Source organism: Solanum tuberosum, unplaced genomic scaffold, assembly GCF_000226075.1.
Source record: "Solanum tuberosum cultivar DM 1-3 516 R44 unplaced genomic scaffold, SolTub_3.0 scf00083, whole genome shotgun sequence".
Classification (NCBI taxonomy): Eukaryota; Viridiplantae; Streptophyta; class Magnoliopsida; order Solanales; family Solanaceae; genus Solanum; species Solanum tuberosum.
In genome coordinates this window covers 1,203,341-1,221,884 of record NW_006239015.1, presented here as the reverse complement: position 1 = coordinate 1,221,884, position 18,544 = coordinate 1,203,341, and the positions used below count along the sequence as shown (strand labels likewise).

Below are 18,544 nucleotides of genomic sequence, written 5' to 3'. Positions count from 1 at the left end.
CAAAAAAAAAAAAAACAGGGGGGGGGGGGGGGGGGGAACATAGTATTAAAATTCCAAAAGAAAAAAAGAATATGTTCCTTGTTATGCTTGCATATGGACCATCTATAAATATAACACTTTTTGCACATTAGCTAAAGAATAATCACGAATTATGATTAAATGGCAACGAACAAGTACTTTTTATTTTAACGACAATATTATAGGACCGCTGACATTATTTCTTCCTATAATTTCTATTTCCATGTAGCAATTATTCTTCCATGAAGTATTTAGTACGGTAACATAATTAATATTGTTATTTGTTATCATCAACAAACACTCAACTAAAAGTGTCCTTTTTTCTGTTTAGCATTTAGGGGCATTAAAGTAACTCGTATGTATATATTGATATTGTACGTAGCGGGTATTCTTTAAAATAAGAAACAAAATTAATTGAGGTGCGTGAAAGCTGAACACGGTCATAAAATAGTGAAAATTTACCCAAGAAGAAGAAGAGAGGCTATATATATAAACAAAAATTGCAAAGACTAATGACAAAAAAGAAGGGAAAAGAAGACAAAAAGTTTTGATTTTACAGATTTTAGAAAAAAAGTGGATGAGATATATAAAGAAAAGAACAAGATTCTTGAAGCTCAACGAAATAGGTGTGAAGTCAAATTGGTCATTTATATATGATTAAAATTATAATATATATATAAAAATGTTGAATCTCTTTATTTTTTTTTGTATATTTACGTATGTATTATTCATCTTTTGAATCTCCTAAATCTCACATGTTTATTATTCATATTAAAATTATGAACCTAGTCCCTAGTGACTGCACATAAAGTTTTATGCAATTATGTTGACTTATTATCATTTACTTGTAATTTAATTTAGTACGGACATACGTAGAAATATGTTAGTTTTAAGATTTTATAACTTTTATCTTTAATTAATTAATGTCCATAGTAACATATATTCTTTTGTATATATGCATGTTACGCATCACCCCTTACTAAAAAATTGTTTTCGACATTGCTCGTCCCAAGCATTGATTAGTAAACTTGAGAGCTTTACTTACATAGCTTAAGAGTGATAGTAATGAAATTGCGATCAGATACCAATGAGGATAGATATTTATTTAAAATTTAACTCTAGATCGAAAATGTTTCACTCTCATGATAATTCGCATTTGCATGTTATTTTCGTTGCGTGAGAATCTTAAATTCATCAAAAACGGTTTTACTTTCGAGTTATAGAATTAATGTCACTTGTAATAACTAGATGTGAATATAGTTTTTTGGCAAAATGAGATCACATGAATTCATAACTTTTGTCATGGCAAATATAGTCTTTCAGCTACGAGTTTATCTAAATTCATAACTTCCAACATGCAGTATAATATATATGTAAAAACCTACTAACATATTGAACATAAATATACGGTTCATTATAAATAAATAAAAACTCGATAATTATAAGTAGAGCTAAATAATCATCAACAAAAAAAGGGAGAAAAAACAACTATATTTTTTTAATTGGAATAAGCCACACTAGCAACCAATAAATATATATTGAACATAAATATAAGGTCCAATATAAATAAATAAAAACTCAATAATCACACATATATATATATACACACGTTATCTAGGAGGGTTATTTTATAAATAGAAAATGGAAGAAGTTTGAACTTCATCCCACATAAAATTTGCAAAACATACCAATTGATAAGTTATAGGAATATAATTATTTTAGAAAAAACAATATTTACAAAATACTTATTTGGAAAAGCTGCAATATTGAGAATATATCCAGAAAAATAATAATATAAAAAATTGCAATATGTCATATATGGTTCATATACTATTTTGGCATATTATTTAGTAAAACACACACAAAATTTCATTTTTAGAAAATCATTGAAGCTATTAGGCTTTATTAGGTAATTAATATTAATTATATTACAAGAGTAGTTAATAATATTGAAAAATATATTAGTGCATATAAATGAACTCTAATATTTGCCCAAACACAACATAAATTTCCCAAAATACCCTTTCATTTATCTTCCATTATGTCATAGATTTTATAAAATTATCTTTACATATTTTTTTACCAAATATCTTGAATCAATTTTAAATTCTTTCAAGTTTTGACCAGATACAAAACTTTAATATTTTTACCATATATAAATATTTTTAAATATTTGTTTGACCAAATATCTTGAATCAATTTTATCTTTAATTTTTTTCAAATTTAAATCAGGCATAAAATTTTAATTTTTTTGACCAAATATAAATATCTTTACATACTTATTTGACCAGATATTTTAAAAGTCTATCTTTAATTTTTTTTTCCAATTTTGACCAGATACAAAAAAATTATACAAAATACATGTTCAAGACATAGTTTTAAAAACTCAAATTTCAAACGTGAGTGTAATCCTATTGTCAAGCCAACTCGGACTCAGGTGAAAAGTGTGTAGTATGGTAAATTCACACCTCTTTTAAGATAACGTGGAATTTTCCTCCAATGAGTAAAAGCACGAAGCACGATCGTCAAATAAACACACACACACACAGAGTGAATTTTGTGTATATATATAACACAATACGCACGTCAATGTTTCTCTTTCACCTCACTCTCTCTCTAAAATCTTTCAGTCTCTGCAAATTAAACCCTCTTTCGCTCTCTCTAATGGCTACTATATATCAATCACTCCGTCACTTCAATTTCTCTCTCTAGAATTCTTCATCTCTCTAGGGTTTCAACTTTCACTTTCCCTTCTTTCGCTATCTCTAACGAGAATTTTCCCTGTTGAACCAAAAAAAACTTTTCCTTTTCGTTCCTTTTTTATTTCGGGCGGTATATAAGTTTTTTTTTGGTGTGTGTGTGTTAGAGTTAGGTGAACTCCGATATGGCGTCGTCCGCCGCGGCTTCAGGGAATGTTTGCTTCAACAGCAACTGCAAGGAATTTGTTGAAAAGACAAGGAAAGGTTGGCGTCGTCGCACCGGCGAGTTCGCTGAGCTATGTGATCGTTGCGGGTAAACTTTTTTTTTTTCGCTCTATTCAAGTTTTGAATTTTTGATTTTTGTTTTGTTCGACTCTTTCTAAAAGGCAAATCATTAATGAATTTGTGAATGGAGATGAATGGTTATAGAGACTTCATATAACTGACTGGAATTGAGACCTGATTAGTTGTTTGTGAATGTGAAGGATAAAAAGTTTATATCTTTGGTTTTTAAGTATTGTAATTTATTACAAAGATTTATTATTTCTTGAGGTTTTTATTTGGTACTTTTGACCAATTTTTTCTCCTGGTTATCGAGAATGTTGAGTGAGCCTGTGTGAGGTATTTTATCGTAACACTTAGTTTAGCTTATGTTACTTGTACTGCACTGCTTTAGGTTTACGGACATTCTACTTCTGTTTGGGTTAATTGACCTAGGATATGTGTAACAATATCAGGATTTTTTCCTTTTATTACATATAAACAGTTTAGATGGAATGTATCTACTGAAAAGGTGATATTTTTATATAGAATACCCCCATTATAAGTTGATTGATGCATTTTACACTCCAACAATCTATTTTTGACCTATTTTTAACAAGTTAGTGAATTATTGAGTAATTGAATGAACATGCTTAAATGGAGATGAATGGTTATAGAGAGTTCATATAATTGACCCCAACTGGTTTGGAATTGAGGCTGAGTAGTATTTGACTATTTCTTATAGTATATGTGAAGAGTAAAAAATTATACCTTTGGTTTTTTTAATTACCAAGATTTAATTTTTCTTGGGGTTTCTATTTGGAACCTTCTACCATTTTTTTCCATGGTTATCGAGAATGTAGAGTGAGTCTGTAAGTTATGCTTTAAGTATTTTGTCGTAACGTTTAATTTAGCTAATGTTACTTGGGCTGCAGGTCTATGGTATCTTTATTATGTTTCATGTTATACAATTATGAGGATGCTGATGTATGAATATGACATTCTGCTTCTGTTTTGGTTGATGATGATCATTGTCATTTTCATCATTTATTTTTATGTTTTTTCTCCTGGCAAAATAGTGAACAAGAATTTTTGAAAATATGCGCAAGGATATATTGGAGTAAGTAGCAAACTAGAGATACAGAGACATTGAAAATTTTAAATTTAAGGGATAGAACACATGTATCTAGATAATATTTTCAATGTTTTCTTTACCTTTTCCGAAATATTTAGTTCTTTTGAGCCTATTTCCATTGACCCAAAATTTGGCGGTTACTAGAGCAATAGCAAGTTTCTTGGATAGTTTGACCTATGTTGCTTGAGTTCGGGTATGGATACAATCATACAAGTGTCAAGATACAGACAATAAGTGTAAATTATGACAAATGTAAGTATTTTTGACAATTTATTGAAGTTATTAAGCTAAATCTAGTATAATTAAATTATTTATAAAACGTGATATTTCATTCAACCAATTTGTTCTAGTACTTAAAAAAAGAAGACAAACCCATAATCAAACCAAATACCCAATCAATCTATACTTTTGGTTATGGGTGTAGTCAAAGCACCCAAGTTTGGCTGACCAAATTCACTGTGGATCCCACCCACACCCAAATCGTGTTGGATCGATATGAATGGGACAAGGGTTTTGAAAGGTTTGAGCAACATAAGTTATGGCCAAAGGAACAAAACATCATAAAAATCAAGAAGACTTGGATGTAATCACCAAACAACTCATGCACAAAAGGAATATTTTAGTATTTGTCTGGATTCATTTAACTTAGAGGAGTTGGAGAATACTTAATAAGTTCTCTAGGAAATCATATTATTATGTATTTAGTAGTACTCGACCTAGCTGGTAAGTGTTGAAGAAAACTCAACTGTTGAGAACCTGGCTGAATATCCTAATTGATTAATTTATGATGGAATTAGATCTTTTGATCAACGAAATCTATTGTACATTACCTTATGCAAGCGATAGTTCATTGAATATCTCGATATTTGATAGCTTTGATTGGAGCTGATGTATATTAATATTTCATGCAGTTCTGCTTATGACGATGGCAAATTTTGTGACGCTTTTCACCTCAACTCTTCTGGATGGAGATCTTGTGAGTCTTGCGGAAAGGTGAGGAGCACATTTTCTTTTTCCTTGTTGCTGGTGTGAAGTTCCAATGTTGTTGGGACTTTTTTAACCTTTATATTAGACATGGTCATGCTACACTTTGTAGTTCATACTTCTCCTGTTACAATAATTTCTCTGAATCTTGATAGGATTTGTTCTCTTCATGCAGCAAATCCACTGTGGATGCATTGTCTCTTTCCATACATTCGTTCTGTTGGATGCTGGAGGTATTGAGTGCATAGCCTGTGCTAGGAAAAGCTTTATTTTGGTAAGAAAGGATCCTTTCGTCCTTTGATCTTGTGGATGTGATGTTAGTTTTTTTTTTTTTGAATAATATTTATATTAAATTTTATCAAGATGTGGCAACTTTTGGAGGTACGGTACAACAAACCCCTAGTTCGTCCCATTCAGCAAAACAGTGTTGGACCGTCTTGGCTGCGCTGTGTGTGGATTTAAAACTCGGCTAAATCAATCTAGAGGAAGTGCTATCTTCCGACAGTAGCAAGCACAAATCGTAAAAAGGAAAAACTATGACCCTGCTCGCCTTCATCTGGTCTTATCTCAAAATTTTTTGATAAAAAAGAAATTTTCATAGATCAAATCTTAACTTAAAACCGAAGTTAGGATTTCTACCAACCTACAATAAAATTTAAACCACATTCGTGAAGCAGCGTTTACATCTTGAACCTTAACTTAAACCAAGGCTAGTATTTTTCATTTGTTAGGGTAAGTCCATTTGAAATCCCTATCTTATAGCACAACAATCCATCTTCAACTAGCACAAAACTTGACCCATCTCTGTTCTTGATTACCATTTAACTGTTGACTGTTATGTCAATGGTAAATTTGCATAAATCATCAGTTTGTATAATGAACCTCATCCACTGTAATCTCCGAACATTCTTCTTGTCCAGCCTAGTCGAGGCTGTGCTAAAGAACCATTGATCCAGCATTAAGAATAGCTTCTCCCATGCGATGACTATCTTTCATATGCATTCTTCATTTTTTAGATTTAATTCCATAGTTTTACAGCCAAATCAACAGTTGCATCTGTTGTTCTGTACAGAGATTGAATCTTCCAGCCAAACAAGTTTTGAGGGACTTCAATCTAATATTGATTCCACGTTTGACAACCTTTTGAAGAAAGTGATGCAATTTAAAAATCTCTTATCCAGACATAGGAAGTAAGCCTATGATACTGTCGAAATCATGAAAATTTTCAGTTTTTACTTTTTTATATTTATCTGAGTAAACCTCAAAAAAAAATTTAGCAGATAAACCTTTTCACAATTTTGATAGTATCGTTAGTTTAATTTCTGTCTCTGCTTAAGAGTTTTTTAACTGCATCACATTTTATCATTGAATAAAATTGTTTTTTGAATTTTGACTTCATATTCATATTTTGATCAGACACCAAATCCTGCCTGGCCACCACCTTCACTTTTCCTTCCTCTGCAGCCTGAAAGAATTAAAGACGTCAACAATTGGAATCCAATAGCTGGTTCTGGTCCTGTTCCATGGCGTCAAGCACCAAGTTTATTTAATGCTTCCACCAATCAAAATGAGTTGCAGCACAAGGCACCCTTTCCTGAAACCACAGTTAGCATCGACAGACTTAGTCTTAGTGAGAGACCATTTGCCTTGTTGTCTGACAACAACAGGAAGGACTCCGGTGAAAAATTGATGAATGGAAAGCTGAAGATTGGTGTACCAGGAACACTTGAAAACGGATATGCTGGTACTGATATTTACTTACCACATATAAAGAATTTTTCTACTGGAAATATTCTTGATTTAATCATATCTTAGATGTTCTACTACAGTTGATAATTACAGGTTTAGGCTGTTCTTAATATGGAGTAACCATTGTCTTACAGGTTTCAATCGTGAGGAGGCACATAAATCTTGTACAAGTGCTCCATGGCAATCATCTTATGCAAACAGTGATCTTTCTGCACCCAGCTTTTGTTTGACAGTAGGTTCTACTTGCAAAAATGAACCAACTGTTCACAGTAAGGTCTCTGTTAGTGTGCAACAACAAAATACACTTTCGATTCCTTTGCCTTTGGGGAAGCAGCTTGGTGGTCATGCTACAGTGGATTCTGCTGGAGAGACGCAAGTGAGGAGTTCGAAGATCCGTGGAGATGGGAGAGGGAAAAATCAATTACTACCTCGTTACTGGCCTCGCATAACGGATCAAGAGCTACGACGTTTATCTGAAGAGTATCCTTTGTTTTATAAGGACCTATTGAAATAATGGATATGTCAATAAATTCCTGTGGTTATATTATGCTTGGGTTTTACGAAGTAAAATTTGTTTGCATCTGAGGTGCTTCTTTGCTAAAATTACAAAGACATGTTTTATTTGCAATGTGGCTTGGTGCAACTCAGCTAATTGTTTACAACCTTGACAGTGTTCAAGTTCAAATTCTGTGATAACTCCTTTGTTTGAAAAGATGCTAAGTGCTAGTGATGCTGGCAGGATAGGACGGCTAGTATTGCCAAAGAAATGTGCTGAGGTGAGCTCCTTTGCTAATATACATTTTTCTTTTCAGATCTCTAATGCCTTTAGGATAGTACAAATTCAAGAAAAAATTTGGTTCTTTGAAATGGTAGAACATTATTTACTTCAGAGGATTTGGACATTTAAGAATTTTTTTGTATTAAATAGGGGTTAAAAATTACAAGTGTTTTATCAAATGACGTAGGACCCATTTGGAAAATCATTGCTGAATTTGAAGCATTGAGTATTTGAAGTTGAAACAGAAAAAAGGTATTTGGCAGTTTAAATTGTATTTTTGGACATGGATTTCACTAGGGAAAAAGTAAGTTTTGGTAGCGAAAAACAATTATTTCGCTTGAAATACATGGACCAGTTTTTCAACTTCAAATTCTTTATTTTAAGTTTAAGTTGAAATAATCAACAAAACTGTAAAACAAACATTTATTTACTATATTTTTTTGATAACCGAGAAATCCGTCTGTGACCCGCCCTTTAGACCAATCACAACTTTCTAAACTCGGTAGATAATGGGCCCTCCCCTCTACCCTTCTCCACTTAAATACCGGGCTTCGCTTTGCATGGTGTGGGGCTTGAACCTGCAACCTAAGCCACAAATCCTCCACCTTTTGCCACTCGAGCTAGGCCTTGGGGGCAAAAATATAAAAACAAACACTCAAACCAGTGAGCCATTCAATCATTTGTTTTATTTACAAATATTATTCAAATAATATATATGTCCAAATGCCTTAATGTTGCTTTCCTTTCGTAAGAAGGGTGTGATAGTGAATACATCTAGTTAACTTGTGTGTCTCTATAACCTAGAAAGGGGAGTTGGAGGAAAGGGGGGGGGGGGGGAGGCCTTAATGTTGCTTTCCTTTCGTAAGAAGGGTGTGATAGTGAATACATCTAGTTAACTTGTGTGTCTCTATAACCTAGAAAGGGGAGTTGGAGGAAAGGGGGGGGGGGGAGAGGAAGGAAGAGTTGAAAAGCGAGCTACCTTCTTTGGCATTAGCTCAAGAAATTAGTTGGAGATAAAAATCGTGGGTGTTGTTGGCCAGCATAGCCCTTCATGCTGAGGAATACAAGTTACCGGTTTCAAAAAAATAAAAATCATGGTTGTTATGGTTGGAAAAGGAGGACCTGAGTACAACTTCTTTTCACAGGGTAGTCATGACAAATAGAAAAATATATCACATTGATTAGGTAAAGGTAAATGGGGTAGTGCATGAAGGGAGGAAGAGCTGAAGGAGAATCTTTCAATGGGATTTTCTATGGAATGCCTTAAGTGGAGAAAGTAGAGAAGGATAGCAACACAATAGCTCTAAGCCTCTAACTTAAGCAAGCTGGGGAGAAAAAGTCTCACTCGATAAATTGGGACTTTAATGATCCCAATGTGCTGGGATGGGCTTGGATTTAAAGATTTTTAACTAGGCACAGTCAAAGAAGTATTATGTGGCTGGGCCTTCAGAAGACGGAAGTTAAGACGCAGACCATGGGATGTTACTCCACCTAGCACTTGTATGGAGAGAAATCAAAACATGAGAGCCTTTTATCTATACAGGAAGATTTTATACACTTGAGGGATAACATCTTATTCTTAATTTCTTTTGGTGTACCCATGAGGTCCCAGAAGGAATAGGAGCTAGGGTATTGTTTGTAGAGAACCAATATCTTTTTGTAAGGTTTCTACTTCTCGGTGTACTTGTAAGCAGGTGTTTTTCCTTATCCTTGCTTATAAAATCTTATTTCTTGATAAATTAAAATAAAACCCAGGAAGGGCTCCTGGGAACATGCCTTTGAAATAAGAGATACTTTTATCCACTTTGGGCTAGCGGTGGTATAAGATGTATATGTGATTTATAAATCTAATAAAGTTCATTATTGTTGGTGAGGGTACCTAGCTTTTGATATTCTCTCTTAATACCAATTCTCTGTTGGAGTTCTCGTGTCTCTGTTCATAAACTGGTCGAGTTAACAATTCACTAATCAAATTCGTTGGAGGATTATCTCATCATTGGATAATCTATGCTTATTTGCTCTCCTTTTAATTGAAAGGTACTTCATATGTTTTTTTTTTATATTCTAATGAAGTTTTACTGTGATGAAGGCCTATTTCCCACCAATTTCTAATCCAGAAGGGTTGCCTCTCAAGATGCAAGATCTGAAAGGGAAGGAATGGATGTTCCAGTTCAGGTTTTGGCCTAATAATAACAGTCGTATGTATGTGTTGGAAGGGGTGACTCCATGCATACAGTCTATGCAATTGCAAGCAGGTGACATAGGTAATTTCATCTGTTCCCTAGCTAGTTCTTTTTCCAGCTTATATTCCTTAATGGATCTGGTGTGGAAGGTGATGGAAAATATTACCGTTAGAGAGAGATTTTGTCATTAGAGCATAGTGGCTTATTTGATATTTCGATTGTTTGGGTAGCTAATTATTGAACTACCTTTCATGTCTTGTAATATCAGTAAGACATTGTCCGGAGCTCCTTGAATTTATATATTTTTCTTAATATTCTATAATGTGTTTAAGAGGCATCTTGCTGACTAGATGCGACTTTTTTTTTGTCAGTAACATTCAGTAGGATAGAACCAGAAGGAAAGTTGGTCATGGGTTGCAGAAAGGCTTCAAATATTCTTACCACAGATCAGGTTTGCCGATTTCCAAGTAGTAGCTTCTTTACTCCCACTGGGTGTACTGCTTAATTTACAAGGCTATGGGATCATCTGGAAATAGAAGTTAAGAATTCTACGCTGAGAATAATATATCTTGGCTTACAAGAAAAGCATGTCAAAATTGCTATAACAAAACCATAGGAATTGTTTCTGTGGTTTCTTTCCGATTTCAACACTTTTTTGCATCTCAATTAGTCATGGTGCTCATTAGGTATAAGCTTCTCACGTCTTTTGTGAAAAGCTGTTGAATTCAGGCTTTCTTTTTTCTTACTTGGCCTTCTATTAACAGGGAAGTGAAGCTTGCAGTAACGGTAATGGTGTTGCTACAAATGGGAATGCCAGTACTAAACATACCAAGTTCTCTGAAGAAGTTCTGGCAAATTCTACTAAAAAGGGATTTTCATCAACCACTCATGTTGCTGCAACAAGTGCCAGGGATGAAACTAAAATGTCTGATGATTTGGTGAATGAATCATTAGGAAATAATCGTCCTATTCGTTGTAAGAGGAAGGGTAGCACAATGGGTTCGAAAAGGAAACGCCTGCGGATTGATAATGACAACTTGGTAGAGCTGAAGGTCACAGTGGTGCAAGCCCAAGGGTTGATGCGTCCACCTTCGAGTGGTGCTCCAACAGTAATTGTGATAGAAGGCTGTGAATTTGAAGAATACGAGGTACCATGCTCTTTAGCAGTTTATTGTCTACCAATTCTTGCTGATTTATAGATTTATTCTTGCAGTTGCTATGTGTTATTGCTTGTAACTAGAATAGATGATCAGTTTTCTTTATTATGCATTATTTATGGTGTAGTACCATGCTCTTTAGCAGTTTATTGTCTACCAATTCTTGCTGATTTATAGATTTATTCTTGCAGTTGCTATGTGTTATTGCTTGTAACTAGAATAGATGATCAGTTTTCTTTATTATGCATTATTTATGGTGTAGTACCATGCTCTTTAGCAGTTTATTGTCTACCAATTCTTGCTGATTTATAGATTTATTCTTGCAGTTGCTATGTGTTATTGCTTATAACTAGAATAGATGATCAGTTTTCTTTATTATGCATTATGTATGGTGTACATTAGAGCACCCTTGATTTTTCAATTCAGAAGATGTGTAGCTGTCACCTTCTGCCAGAAATGTAAATCACATTTCATTAAAAGGTTCCTCCCCCCTACACTTCCCCTCCAAAAGAAGTAAATAGTGTACATACTGGAAAAGTAGGTATATCACATTAAAAATGGTGGAAGGGGCATTTTAGAGGGCACTTATTTTGACCCGCAAGGGTTGCTGAGTTGGTTGAGCAGGGAGCTCCCAAATGGGGGGTCTCAGGTTTGAAACCCCCTGCATGCTTTCTCTGTTAAACTCATCACAGGGCTTTCCTAGTGCAGTACCACACAGGCTATTACGCTGGAACCTGGTTTACCCTGTGCCCACCGAAGGGTAGCAACTGTGGGTTCCCTTGTCATAAAAAGAGGGCACTTATTGGTTTGTATCCTCACAGGGGTGATACTGACAGCTGAGAACTTGATAAAGAGGAGTTACATATGTTGGATCATGCTTTGTGTGTAAATGCTTGAGCGAAGACGTGGATCGCCTCCTGCTGCATTTCCAGGTGCAACACAATTGTTGTGGCTAGTATAATGGACAATGCCGGATCTGTGAAGGATGTACTGCATGTCTGAGCCTTTAGAAGAGGGAACAGAAGACACCATGCATGGGATATTGCATCCTTAGCCCCTTGTAGGGCCCTATGGGAGCAGAGAAATCGAGGACCTTTTGTGGGGTTGGAAAATGACTTTGTACATTTGAGGAATAACCTTTTGTTCTTAGTTTACTGTTTCTTTATCAGGTTGTTCTCAGTTAACTTTGGTACACCCATCTGGTCTTTGTTTCTATAGAAGATTGTTTGTCTTTTGTGGAGAACTATATTTCTATTGTTTGTGGTGTACTGCAAGATATGGGAATAAAAACAAAAAAGGAACAAAACGTATGCCGTATGGCACCAATTGGATGGGATCTCCAATGAGGACATGCTTCTTACTAAGCAATGAGTTCCATTTCCAAATAAAGATTCCTTTTTTTTCTTTAGTTGAAGTTGTAATTAAGGAATATTCTTCGAACTTGTTTTACTCTCTAAATTTTCTTGAGAGATTATTGTCGGCAAATTCTTTTCTCAGTGGTTGTAAATAACTCAGCAACTCTTTTGTAGCCGATATCCAAAACATGGGAATTGTGTCCAATCTTCTTTCAGGACTTGTCAGTTAGTGTTGGTAGTCCTTGTAATATTTTTTACTGATATTACTCCGTCCTATTTATCCTCGGCTTATTCCACTTTAGCAGGAAGATGCGCCAATTATTGGAAGGCCCACAATCCCTCATATGGATCAGTTAGGGTAAACTATTATACTCTTGACTATTAGCAGCTAGCTCTATGTGGTATGTGTTAAATTGCATTGAATATGAATTGCTGATGCTTTATTCATTGAATCAGTGCAAAAATACAGTGGGTACAATGTGAGGATTGTTTCAAGTGGCGAAAAGTTCCTGACAATGTTGACCTTCCATCGAGATGGACTTGTTCAGACAACTCACGCGACCCTGAGAGGTATGATGGAAATTCTTTAACCTACCTATAAGATGCACTTAAAATGTCAATAGAATACATGAAGGAACGCGCCACATGCTCTTGTTAGTGTAAGCGCTGAAGTGGATTGCATTAAGCAATCTGGACAAGCCAAAACCTCTTTAACTCCAATAATCAAGCTTGTCAGTAGAAGAAAAGGTGATTTACTGGTGAATTACTCCTCATGAAATGTGCTTCAAAAGTAGGAGTAAGGTCTGCGACATTCTACTCTCCCCAGACCTACTTGTGGGATTACACTGGATATGTGGTTGTTGTTGAAATGCGCTTCTGATATTAGATATTGAAAATCATTTTCAAAATTGTCCTGCTGACACAAATTTATCCTTTTTCTTTCCGAAGGCTAACTGAACCTTGCTATTTGGAATTGGCAATGAGATGAGGTTTTCTATGATTGGTTTCTCCCCTTTTCTTTTAGCAGTTTGTCCCTTTAATCAACTCTGTAGCATTCTTCTTCTCTCTCCAATTTCTGTTCTTTCAGAAAGTTGACTTTGAACCACCTTCATCATGGGCTCTTGGCACCTGTGCCTGCATTATATTTATATGAGTTTTTATCATTAGAAAAAAAAATAACTTCATCAGTTTCCATTTTCTACGATTCTCGTTTTCTTTAAGTTACATCTGGCTGTCTGTTGCTTTTAACATAAATATCAACTAATGTCTGTTCATTTCTCTCCTGATAAAAAAAATTAAGTTCGTTTCCAAAATAGTATTGACAATTCCTGAATGATCTTAATCATAGATTTACACAAAGTTAACAATTTCAAAAAAAGAAAGTATTGGCAATTCCTGAAATTCATTGTAGTATTCAATTGCAGTTGAGTATTTGGGTTATGATCTTTCTCCTTTTTAGGTCTATGTGCTCGGCAGTTCAAGAATTAACTGCAGATCATCTGAGGGACCTACTACCTCATATTAATAAAGGTACAAGTGCTTGCTCCTGTAGGTCATAAATTTCTACACTATTGAGCCAGTTCTTTTTGTGTTTGCCTCGTCTTGACAATGAATTGCAAGTCCTTCAGGTTTACTGAAGTTACATGATTCTTTTGCAGCTTCCAAGAAAAGGAGGGCTTCTAAACAGGAAATGGACTTGGTTGAAACTCTGGATGGGCTTGATGCACTTGCTCATCTCGCTATCCTAGAAGAGGGAGAGACCCTTCCAGCATCACCACAGGCCACAACTAAGCATCCACGTCATAGACCTGGGTGTACATGCATTGTCTGCATCCAGCCCCCTAGTGGAAAAGGTCCTAAGCATAAGCAATCATGTGATTGTAACGTCTGTAAATCAGTAAAGCGTCGTTTCAAAACATTGATGTTGAAGCGTGAAAAAAAGTTATCAGAGAAAGAAGCAGAAGCTACTTGTCAAAAGCTGCAGCCGCAATCAGCTGGGCAATTGCTTGATGCTGTTGACATTCAAGAATCTATTGATGATGCAGCGCATTTAAGCCCTCAGCATGGAGAGCTGAACAATGAAGGTTCAGTTGATCCCAATTACCTTAATGAGAAGAAATCTTCCGTTGATGATCCCAGTTACCTTAATGAGAAGAAATCTTCAGTTGATGATCCCAATTACCTTAATGAGAAGAAATCTTCCGTTGATGATCCCAGTTACCTTAATGAGAAGAAATCTTCAGTTGATGATCCCAATTACCTTAATGAGAAGAAATCTTCCGTTGATGATCCCAGTTACCTTAATGAGAAGAAATCTTCAGTTGATGATCCCAATTACCTTAATGAGAAGAAATCTTCCGTTGATGATCCCAACTCCCTGAATGAGAAGGAGTCTTCTGTTGATGATCCCAACTGCCTGAATGAGAAGAAATCTTCTGTTGATGATCCCAACTGCCTGACTGAGAAGAAATCTTCTGTTGATGATCCCAACTACGTGGATGAGAGGAAATCTTCTGTTGATGATCCCAATTACCTTACTGAGAAGAAATCTTCTGCTTCACCATTTAAAGGTGAATTTGACCTGAATGCTAAGCCAGAGAGGGACGATGAGCTTTCACCAGGCTCTGATTCTGGTAGCATGATACGCATAATCAAACGTGCTGCAGAGCAATATGTCAGGCACTGTGAGAATGGAAGTTCCGTGGGTAACCAAATAAATGGAGATGGCGCTGGGGAGACAAATCCGAGTAATTGTGTTATTGTTAGTGGTAGTCAACAAACTGATGTAGATCATAATAGGCCTTTACCCATAAGCACTGCTGCATCTTTGGCACCTAATGACCAGTAAGATGTTCCTACATGAGGCACCTAAATTAGCTGTGCTATATAAAAAACCAGAGGTACTCCGCAGTGTTAGGGAATTTGTATATGTTGGCTTTGCTGGCGTCATGCATTGTACATAGAAAAACGTAGCAAGTAGCAACTGATGTAATCTTTCCGCTATGCACAGGTTACATTTTGCAATGGCCGCGAGGTGCCTTGCATATATTTATTATAAATGGCTGGAAAGGTTTTGGAGTTCAATCTTTTTGTGTAAAATGCTTGTTTCTTTTTTATGTTTTGGTGTGTCTGAGACTCTCACAAGTTCTGGGAGAGTAAGGGGATTTGAATCTTGGAATTTGTGGCTAGTGCTAACTAGCCACAAATTCTTTTGGTTGACCTTGCCACAGAAAGAAGAGTATTGTGCTGTAGGCTTGTTAGACCTCATTTGGGATTCAAAGCTTGTAGGACTTGATTAGAACCACGGAGATAGAAAAAGACCAAAAGAAGGCGGAGAAGTATTGTCCAAGCCTTATGAGAAGCTAGAATTCTCTTCTCGAACCATATGAGACCGTCTTCATCAATATAATATTTCAAAAATAAAAGTACTCCAGTCAGTTGCCATCACCGTCTTCATCATAGTTGCATGTTCGATCCCTATAATACACTACAAGCACAAAATTAGTAGGTAAACCAATTGAGCTTACAACTTGTGTGTCTAATCATGTGATTTTACCTCAAAATATAATTATGACAAGTGAGGATAAACACATCAAATTCTTTCTTTCTATTTTATAGATATAGAAAAGAACATGAAATTCTATTTTCTTACATATATATATGTGTGTGATGTAACGTGAGATTGGCTTTATATCCATATTCTTTTTAGCTGTGCCGGAAAATTTGACTCAAAGGATTTTAGAGAATATGCAAGTTGGAAAATCTAAGGTTAATCCAAATCCACCGACAATTCCATTTTGTGAACTCCCAAACAAATATGTTAGTTGTAAGTTGTCATCCGTTTTGGTCCCCCTTCTCTTGTCACTGAAATATATGTGACCCCATATCCCTCTGAAAAATAAAAAACCAAATAAAGAAAGAAAAAATTGAAGATGCATTACCGATGTCTAGTACCCATATTGAAGCCTGACTAAATTAAATTTGTCGAAAAGTCTCATTGGAGGATAAAGTCCTCTCTAACAAAGGTGACTCTGTACCCGAAGAGACTTAAATCCAAGATCTATTAGCTTCATTTTCATGTATTGATGGTATAAAATTACTTATACAAATATATTTTTTTGGTAAAAAGTAAATTGGTAATTTGATTAAAAAAATACCCTACTTATTGTCATAAAATTAAATTGTATACCATTATGGCCTTCATATGGAGCTTTCATTTTCGTGGTGTTATTTTATACCAGTAATCAAATCATGAAGTTTAAAAATATCTTCTATATACTAATAAATACACCATTCATAACAACTGTAACTGCTATATTTTCATTTTTTTATTCATTTAATAAACTATAAGAAATAAAAGAACAATTCACTGTTTTTAAAGCTTTCCTATACTTTCTATACAATAAAACCTTTCCTATACTTCCTATTTTTACTATAAAAATCAAACAAAAAAAACAAGTCACTCAAAAGCCTAAAAGCTAAATACAAATTGCAAATTCATTTTCTTTTTTTCCAGCCAACCTTTTTTTTTTAAAAAGGAAAAAAATTCTTTTTTTAAAAAGTAAAATTAGTATAACTAAGTAATTTAGACTCCACGGTTAATCATCTCCATGTACTGCTGCATAGACTGTTGCCTCTGTAATCTCATATCTTCATTGAACTTTTTAATAAACGCCTCCACTTTCCGATTCAACTCGTCGGAGCTCAGCGACGGATCCTTCCGGATCTTCACAGCCGCCGGCGACGGTGAATACGACGGCGAGACATAGTTTGTTCGGTCCTTGAAAGTCTCCGACTTAAGCACGTGCCTCTGGTGGTGGTGCTGCGGTGGAAAGGTGGTGGAATTCTCGTTTTCCTCCGGAGCGTCGTCGTCCACGGCAGCCACGTGAATGTGAAAGGTGTCTGATTTCTTCATATGCCTCGTGAGTGGCACGTGACGGCCCTCTGTTATCATTTTCCATGTGTTCTCTAATGTCTCTGGCTTTTTCGACCGCGACACTTTCAGTGACTTCACTCCTGAAATTATCCATTATTGTAACATATTTAGCTTCAAAAATTTTACCGATTGAAATAAGATGAAATGCGTGATGAATGCCTCCGTTTCGAACTGAATTTTAACTGTGCAAAATAAATTGAGACGGAGAAAGTAGTAACAATGTGTGTACTTTTCACGTACCTTCCGGACTCATTTTCACAGCAGGTTTTCGGTTACCGAATCTGGAAGAAACCAGAGGTTTTTCCGTCGCCGGTACTAGAAGAAACTCATTTTTAGTTTCAATTTCCGGCAACGGAGAGACAACAGATTTCGAAATCACTATCGCTTCGCTTGCATCAGGCTCATCGATCACGTCTTCATCTTCATGATTCATAACCACGACGGAGCCGTTCACCAGTACTGGCTTAACCTCAAACACCTGCGGTTCGTCCACCGGTACAGGCACGGCCTCAAACACCTTCACTTCACTTTGGACTGAATGAAGCTCCGATTGAGTAATCGCTATCAAATCTGACTGCGGAGGTGTTCTAGCGGTAATCAACGGCTGAAATTGATCGTCGGAGCTGGACTCCTTATGGTTCGACGAGCGAGAAGTGGCGACGATGATGAGGATTATACCATTGATAACAAAGTAGAGATACGGAGGCTTAAGCCAAGCTATAACTACACTCCAAATTGCTGGGAGCTCATAATAAATTAATGGAATCGACGCTTTTGCTACCATCGCTAAGGAAATTGCACCAATTGATATTAGCGCAACCTTAATCGATAGAATTAAACTGTTCGCCATTTTCTTCGATAACCTTATCTTAATTTTTTGCTTTTCCGGTGAGTTTTCCGGTGAGTGAAGAAGCAGGTGAAGTGGATTGGTTATGGAAAAGTGCGTTGGGGATTGAGGAGTATAAATAGTGTGGGAGGGATCCGGGGTAAGGGACGCGGTTTGTAGTCTGTGATGCAATCTGGACCGTTGATTCTGTGCTGAGCTGGTACAAGAGTTGCCACTTGTGAAGGATGAGGGCTGGCCCACGTGTTGGCTGATTTACAGGTACTTAGTAATCGTTCTGTTACTTAATGATATTAATGTCCCAGAAAATTATTGTTTAAATCTTTTTGGTAAACAAAACAGTCAATTTTTGTAAAGAAAATGAGTTTTCAGATATCTTTAGGTTGAGTTCAAACTGATAATGATGTTTGAAAATTGAACTATTACTAATTAATCAAAAGAATAT

The 18,544-nt window shown here is 35.6% G+C and overlaps 2 protein-coding genes across 4 annotated transcripts; one reads left to right on the top strand and one right to left on the bottom strand.

Annotated features, from left to right (window-relative positions):
* The first annotated feature begins 2,624 nt into the window (after positions 1-2,624).
* On the top strand, positions 2,625-15,403 carry LOC102590307 (B3 domain-containing protein Os07g0563300). Of its 3 annotated transcripts, none has more exons than XM_006347060.2 (13): positions 2,625-3,030; positions 5,025-5,106; positions 5,273-5,371; positions 6,562-6,841; positions 6,981-7,326; positions 7,526-7,622; positions 9,714-9,888; positions 10,179-10,258; positions 10,572-10,955; positions 12,622-12,677; positions 12,776-12,889; positions 13,779-13,849; positions 13,978-15,403. In XM_006347060.2, the coding sequence occupies exons 1-13, from the start codon at positions 2,903-2,905 to the stop codon at positions 15,165-15,167; spliced, it is 3,102 nt and encodes a 1,033-aa protein (XP_006347122.2). In that variant the 5' UTR covers positions 2,625-2,902; the 3' UTR covers positions 15,168-15,403. The 3 variants fall into 3 exon arrangements, with proteins under 3 accessions (XP_006347122.2, XP_015164170.1, XP_015164169.1); XM_015308684.1 differs by having other exon boundaries at positions 6,514-6,841; positions 12,625-12,677; XM_015308683.1 differs by having other exon boundaries at positions 6,514-6,841.
* Positions 15,404-16,631: 1,228 nt separating this feature from the next.
* Positions 16,632-18,205, bottom strand: LOC102589989 (uncharacterized). Its single transcript, XM_006347059.2, has 2 exons — positions 17,496-18,205; positions 16,632-17,335 (listed from the first exon to the last, which is right to left on the bottom strand). The coding sequence occupies exons 1-2, from the start codon at positions 18,103-18,105 to the stop codon at positions 16,905-16,907; spliced, it is 1,041 nt and encodes a 346-aa protein (XP_006347121.1). The 5' UTR covers positions 18,106-18,205; the 3' UTR covers positions 16,632-16,904.
* Positions 18,206-18,544: the final 339 nt, after the last annotated feature.